This window comes from Arachis ipaensis, chromosome B09 (assembly GCF_000816755.2).
Source record: "Arachis ipaensis cultivar K30076 chromosome B09, Araip1.1, whole genome shotgun sequence".
Lineage (NCBI taxonomy): Eukaryota > Viridiplantae > Streptophyta > Magnoliopsida > Fabales > Fabaceae > Arachis > Arachis ipaensis.
Genome location: NC_029793.2, coordinates 146,554,249 through 146,561,940, shown reverse-complemented (window position 1 = coordinate 146,561,940; position 7,692 = coordinate 146,554,249). Strand labels below are relative to the sequence as shown.

The 7,692-nt window shown below is 38.9% G+C and overlaps 1 protein-coding gene across 1 annotated transcript; it reads right to left on the bottom strand.

The window, feature by feature from the left end:
* LOC107618864 (leucine-rich repeat receptor protein kinase EMS1) lies at positions 210-4,648 on the bottom strand. The gene has a single exon (XM_016321037.2). The coding sequence runs from the start codon at positions 4,497-4,499 to the stop codon at positions 435-437; it is 4,065 nt and encodes a 1,354-aa protein (XP_016176523.1). The 5' UTR covers positions 4,500-4,648; the 3' UTR covers positions 210-434.

The following is a 7,692-nucleotide window of genomic DNA, read 5'->3' as shown; positions in this document are numbered from 1 at the left end:
GGGATTAATAATAATTACACAAATTTTATTGATGAAAGAATCTATTCAACATTAACAACCTGAGCAGCAGGCTTTTCAGCAAACAAGTTGTTGGCATCGGTAGCACTGCAGTAGTGCAGTGGCTGTTCCTGTGAGTCTGTCTGAACGAGGCTGCATAGGGATTTGTTCAACATCACTCATACCCTATTCTACTTCATCTTCATTTCTTATTATAATAATATTATCTGCATATTTAAGGCTTGATTTTTTGTACATTTCTTAAACATGGGTTATGAACAAGATAATAAACGCACGAGTTCAATAAACATCTCTGTGAGTACTAATTATTATTTTGCAAAGGAGAGCTTTTACATATATATATAATGAAGCTCGTGTTAGATGAGTCTGCAGTTAAATAGAAACTGAAAATACTATATATAATAGGAAGCATTGAATCAATTACTATCCCCTAATCCCTTGAGGAACTTGTGCACTTGAAGCATTGTAGGCCGGTTCACAGGGTTATCTGAGAGGCATACACAAGCAATCTGCAGCATCTGAAGCATCGTTGCCTTTGAATCAGCATCAAGAACTGTTGGATCAAGAACATCAGAAGCCTCACCCTTCTTGATCTTCTGACTAACCCATCCAACCAAATTCCCACCTTCAATCTCTTTGAAATCAGGTCCAGTTGGCTCTTTTCCGGTCACCAATTCGAGCAAAATCACACCAAAACTGTACACGTCTCCTCTTGTTGTGGATCTCCCACTCTGTCCATACTCAGGAGGGATGTAACCAAATGTTCCGGCTATGTCAGTGGTGATGTGAGTCTCACAAGCACTGATCAATCTTGCAAGTCCAAAGTCTGCCACTTTTGGCTCAAATTCCTCATTCAGAAGAATGTTGCTTGCTTTAACATCCCTGTGGATGATGTGGGGTATGAAACCATGATGAAGGAAAGCTAGCCCTCGAGCTGCGCCGGCTGCAATCTTGTAACGTTTCTTCCAATCCAGGATTTCAAGGGCTCCGGTCCTGTTTCTTAGCCACAAATCTAAGCTCCCATTTACCATGTACTCGTAAACAAGGACTTTCTCCTCCTCCATTGAGCAATATCCCAGCAATGCAACAAGGTTTTGATGCTTCACCTTGCCCAAGGTTTCCATCTCGGCAATGAACTCGCGATGACCCTGCGTTTTAGCTTCGCTGAGCTTCTTCACAGCAACTGTGTTTCCATTAGGCAAAGTGGCCTTGTACACAGTTCCAAAACCTCCATCTCCAATTATGTTTGCCTTGCTGAAGTTGTCAGTAGCATCGAGGATATCAGCCAAGGTTAATTTCAGAAGAGGTTGCTCAAACATTGCCACATTGATACTCAGAGGTTCTTTTGATCTGCTACTGCTCAGGAAATAAAGATTTTGATCCACATAGCTGTTTAGTTTGCGCTCCTCAAGTTCCTCAGGATCACTTTGCCTCCTGCTAAACCATTTATATAGAACAAAACCAATGCTCAGAGTTATCAGTATGACTGTAATGGCAATTGCAGCTACCCTCCATGCGTCGCAAAAAGCCGACCTGCAAATGCTTTTGATCTGACAATTAATACCAAGCATTTTCCCACAAAGATCTTTGTTCCCCACAAATCTAGCTCTTGATAAGTTTTGGCAAATGCCACTTCTTGGTATTGGCCCTTCCAATCTGTTTTGAGACAAATCTAGGAAATTCAGATTAGCTAGGCTGCATAGCTTCTCTGGAATCCTTCCTGATAGCTTATTACTTGAAACATCAAAGTACTCCAATTGCATCAGATTTCCGAGGTCCGGAGGAATCTCTCCAGTCAACATATTTCTGTGAAGATCCAAATTTGTCATGTACGAAAGGTTTCCCAAAGATCGTGGCAAGTTCCCATTGAACCAGTTCTCACTCAAATTCATAATCTCAATCCTCCAAGTCATTGAGTTTGAGAAGAGCTCCCCTACTTGGCCAGAAAGCTGATTCCTCTGGACATAAACCCCAACAAGGCTTTGCACTGCTGACAGTGAGGATGGAAGCTCGCCGCTGAGCTCATTGGAGCTCAAGTCCAAGTGTGTCAACTCTTTCATGTTTCGAAAACTAATTTGAATTGGACCAGACAGCTTATTCGCTGTCAAATTCAGCTTCACCAAACTACTCAATTTCCCAAAACTTGCAGGGATTGCACCTGAGAGTTGATTGTATCCCAGATATAAACCCTGCAGCTTAAGGGCATCTCCAAGCTCTGGTGGAATGGAACCGGACAATAAGTTGCCAGACAAATCCAAAGTTGTAAGATTAGTCAAGCGCGAGAGTGATCTTGGAATACTCCCAGATAGCAGGTTGTTACTGATCAATAGATCCACAACCACCACACAGCCCCCCAGCTCATCAGGTATGGTGCCAGACAATCTATTATGGGACAAATCAAACACACCAAGGTGCTGAACAAAGCTCAAGTCCGGTATGGTAAGTTGTCGAAAGTAGGAAGAGTTCTTATGGGGAATAGGCCCGGACAGATCATTGTGAGAAAGAACCAAACACTGCAGTTGACTCAGCTGCACCAGTTTCTCAGGAATGGAGCCATTGAGTCTATTGTTTCCAAGATCCAATGTGGTAAGAGAAATGCAATCACCGAGCTCAATTGGAATACTCCCTTCAAGCATGTTACCATTTAGATTAAGAACAGAAAGGCCAGTGAGCCTTCCAATTTCCTTCGGTATAGTACCGGAAATTTGATTATTGCTAAGAACAAGCCTTTCTAGTATAACAGCATTGCCAATCTCAACAGGAAGAGAACCCTCCAAACGGTTATTCGCGGCTGAGAATTCCATCAGAGTGGACGAATTCCAGAGGCTGGAAGGAATGTTGCCAGTGAAATTGTTGGAGTCAAGGTCCAGCACCATCAAGGGAATCTCGGAAAAGTAATCAGGTATTGAACCAACAATCTGATTGTTCATGAGGACCAACTGAGTGAGGTTCTTGCACTTGACAAACACTTTCTCAATGGAGCCAGATAGGAAATTGTCATCAAGATCAATCTCCAAAAGTGATGCAGCATTGCATAGCTCCTCAGGTATTTCTCCACTCAACAAATTGCTGCTCAAACTGAGATGCTCCATCATACTGCAGTTCCCGAGCTCCGGCGGAATCGCACCGGAGAAATGATTAGCAGAGAGCAACAGAGAGTTAACACTGGTCCAGTTTCCAAGCCAGGAAGGCAATGGCCCATGAAGCTGATTCTTCTCAGCAGAAAAAGTCACAATTGGAAGCTCAGAGAGCTCCATAGGCAAGGAACCAGAGAGTGAGTTGAAAGAAAGCATAACAGACCTCAGGCTTCTACATCTTCCAAGCTGAGGTGGCACTGAGCCATTGAGCTGAGAAAAAACAAGGTCAAGAATCTTGAGGTTCTCAAGTTCCCCAATAAACTCAGGAATCGAACACCTCAAAGGGTTGTAGGAAAGGTCAAGTTTTGTTAAAGACTTGAGCTTTGCCATTTCCTTGGGTAATGGACCTTCAATGGAACAGGAAGGTGAATAGAAAATCTCAAGCTTTGAAAGCTCACCAACTTGCTTGGGTAACCTCCCAGATAATCTGTTGTTCCCCACATAGAGTGCGGTGATGTTCCTCCAGTTCCCGATCTCCGGCGGAACCTCGCCGGAAAAAGAGTTGTTGGAGATGTCAAGGGAAATCAGAGATACGGGTCCTGTGAACAGAGACAAAGGTAGTGAACCTGAGAATAGATTATTGCTGAGGTCGAGGAACTCGAGTTGGGTCAGGTTTCCGATAGTCTCCGGAAGTTCTCCGGCTAGGGCATTGCCGGAGAAGTCGAGGGTGCGAAGCTCTGTGAGGAGTCCCAGCTGAGGAGGTAATTTTCCGGCAAACGAGTTGGAGCCGAGTCGGAGGGTCTCCAGCTGAGTCAAGCGGCCAAGTTCCCCGGGAAGTTCACCGGAGAGGTTGTTGTCGCCAAGGTCGAGGGTGGCGAGGGAGGCGAGAGAGAAAAGGGAGGAAGAGAGGGTGCCCCTAAGATTGCGAGAAGGGAGGGAGAGCGAGTTGACTCGGCCGAGTTGGCAAGTGACGCCGACCCAGTCGCAGTGCGGAGTTGCAGGGTGCCACGAAGGGAGGAGTTGTGGGTTGTGGAGGCTATTTTTGAAGGAAAGTAGTGAAATTTTTTCTGGGTTTTGGTTGTTTTGTTCAGCAATGGCACCGCAGAACAAGTGGAACAGGAGAAGGTAGCAGAGTCCGAGGTTGTAGTATCTCGCCATGGATGGCTGAGAGAGAGAGGAAGAGAGAGATGTTTTCATGATGGTATGGTGTTTCTTGAAGAATATGGTGTAGGCAGTTGTTGTGGTGGTTGTGCATGCAAATGAAAATGCCATTGGAGGAAGAAGAAGAAGAAGAAGAAGAAGAAGAAGAAGAAGAAGAAGGAGGAGGCAATGCCATGAAGCATGTGTGAGAGAGAGTGAGAGAGAGAAGCAAAAGAAGTTATGTGTCAGAGGGGCAGCATGCATCGCACGTGACTTTCAAGCCTTCATAACGGCATACACAGTATTAGTATTACTATTACACATTTACACTCCTCCTCCTTCCTTCATTTTAAAGATCAATAAATCACTGTTCACTAGTTCTGCCCAGAATTTTATCACTATCCAAATCTTTTATTAATAAATAATAATGCAATTTTTTTGTCTGATTTAGCACATTCAAGCCTTTTTCATCCAAAAATTATTTCATATTTATATACTTAAAAATATGAATTCAATTCTACTGTAACTGTTCTCATCTAATTATCTAAGCATTATTGTTCAAACAGGAGTATTATTATGATATTATATATATTCTTTATGAGAAGTAATCTATGCACCTATGACGTAATACGTATTCGTATGTCGGAATTATGTTACAAGTTTCAAGTCCATACGTGTTAATTGATCAATTATGATACAATTATTAGTTTTTTATTTGGATAACATATTATTATGATTATAAACCTTGCAAAGCTATTGGCCGTGCTCCTTCAGAAAACCCGGCTTTTGTCTATCTCCTTTTTCATTGAAATCGGGGCCTGTGTCCTATCACTCTTCTTAATTTCTTTGGTTTTGTTTAGAGACCTACTACATATAAAAGTTTTTTTTTTTATTTACAAGTCTTACAAGTTGGCATAAGTCTAACAAAATATACGCATTACACTTTCACATTCAAAAGTAAATAAATGCACGTTATTCAATCACTTTCTTTTTCTAAAGCACGCTACTCACCATGCATTATGAACAACTCTTTTTCTTCTTCCTCCATGAAAACGAGTTTCATGCCAAATTTAAAGATAATGGAATTTCAGAAATACACTCAAACAATTACAGAAATATACCCAAACAGTTACAGGAATTCACCCAAACGATTATAGAAATACACTCAAAGGATTAAGAAATACACCCAAAATTCGTTGAAGTACACCTTATGCATAATTCAGAACTCTTTCTCTTTCTCCTCCTTATCTTCTGCTGCTTCTTCTTCTTCTTCAAAAATGATTTCAGAGCTTGATATCAAAAAACAATGGAAGTTGAGAATAACGAAGAAAGAAAACAGAGAGAAAAGCACGTAAATGAAGAAGGAGAAAGAGAAGGCAAAAAGCGAAAGAAAAGAAGAAGAATAAGAGGAAGAGGAAGAAGAACGTGCAGCAAAAAAAAGAAGAACGTGCAGTGAAAACGTGCAATAACGATTCGAAGCGCGCGTTAATATAAATGACTTGTAAAGGCTTGTATAAAAAAACACTTGTATGTGGAGAATTTCTCTTTTGTTTATGATCATCTTTTTTTCTTTTTCTTTTTCTTTTTCTTTTCTTAATGATTGATTATTTAGATTTTAGAATAGCAGCAGTAGGATTAGCTAGGGGCCTGTGGGATGTGCACATTGCACGGCTATAGTTATCATTTGCGTTAAATTAAAGAAAGTTTACAAATATATAATTAAGGATTGGAACTTTCCCTTAAATTATTATATACAAATATAATACAACACTCGCTTCTGTTTTGACCTTTTCGCATCAAAGTATTTTTTGTTTCTTTCCACATTTGCATGGCTTGGCCATCAATTTCAATTCTCTCTATTATTTGTTTCTTTTTCATGAAATATGTTACTTTACTTAGTACGTACTAATACTATTACACATTTTTATGTAGTTTAGTGGTGTTAGATTTTCTTGTCGTTATTGAATGAACCATGAAATATAATAAAAAAAAATATCAGCAGATATTTAATTGAGATATATTATTTGTACGGATTTGGCTGTTGAGAGTGTTGGGCTTGAGATGGTGCATAAACAGAACACGACAAGGAAATAATATAAAGGTAAAAAGCAAACTTTCTACTTTCAATAATGTTAAAATTTTCAGTCATCTAATTATATAATTAATCATACTAATAAGGTGTAACTGGAAAAAAAAAATATTGTACTACCGAGTACGGATAGATTGAAAATATAACAAAAATACCTTACAGTGTATGTACTGCATTTTATAAAATATATACATTAGCATGTGATACAATAATGGGTTTATCTATGCAGCATACATGAATTCCATTGTTCCTTACTCCTTAGGGTGATCATCTCTTGCTAATATGATGATTATATTTATATATTATTTAATTAAATGCAATAGCGGCGATAGGTGATAGCATATGAACACATAATTAGTTGGCTACTAATAATAGCTTAGCTCGGCTCTAGGTTCAGCGTGCTATCCAACTTTGTGCTTCTTTTTCTTTTTTAATTCTTAAACTTGCGTCAATCGTATTCAAAACTTGAACAAGTTGGTTGCATGTTTAATGGTATGTGATGAAGCATGGCATGGCTTATAATGAAGTGTTCAAAATACTACTACTACTATAGTACTGTTGTTTGAATATGCATTGAAAAATGTTTGGAATGCATGTGGGGTTGGGTCCGTCATTATAAGGGCAATTGACCTTATTTGTGTAGGGCAAGTGATTTGAGTGAATGACCCAGCAGATGAGAGTGATTAGGGCATCAAACCCAAATTGTTCTTTTGTCTCAGGCTGAGCTGTCGCTTCCCCAGAAAGCATGCCATTCCTGGGAATCTTTTCAAGCCCTGCATCCTCCATTCCTACCATTTCCCTTATTCCCCTTTTACCCTCTCCCCTTTTTTTTGGGCCCCATGAATATTGGAACACATTCACTCATTCTAGCTCTAGAGTTTAGTGATTCATATCATTTACCTATAATTCATCTTACTTTATTTTAGCCACCCTAAAATGAATAAAACTAGAAAGCACTTTTGAAAAAGACTTTTTAGTGTCAATATTTTTTACTAAAAATATTAATCATGCGAGCTTCAACAAGTAAACATAATTACAGAGTGAAATAATGAAATGATGAATCATCAATGTAATATAACTATCTCATTAAATTTTGATTTGACTGTCCAATTTGCAATTTGTATCTCTACTACTCAAGTCCATGTTGGTAAGTATTTGTTTGGTTGCTATTATTTTAATAAAAAAAATTTTCAATGAAAAAAGATTTTTTTTATTTTTTAGCGTGTTTGGTAAATTTTTAGTAATAAAAGTAAAAGCACAAGAAAAAAAAATGATTTTTTTTGAAAAGCTGTAATTTACTTTTTTTTAAAAGATCTTTTTCTCTTTAAAAAAAAAGATGTTTTTCAACTAATAAATAAACAAAAAAGT

Coding starts and splice junctions, on each gene's coding strand:
- LOC107618864 (XM_016321037.2), bottom strand. CDS start 4,499: ATGCATGCTGCCCCTCTGACACATAACTTCTTTTGCTTCTCTCTCTCA.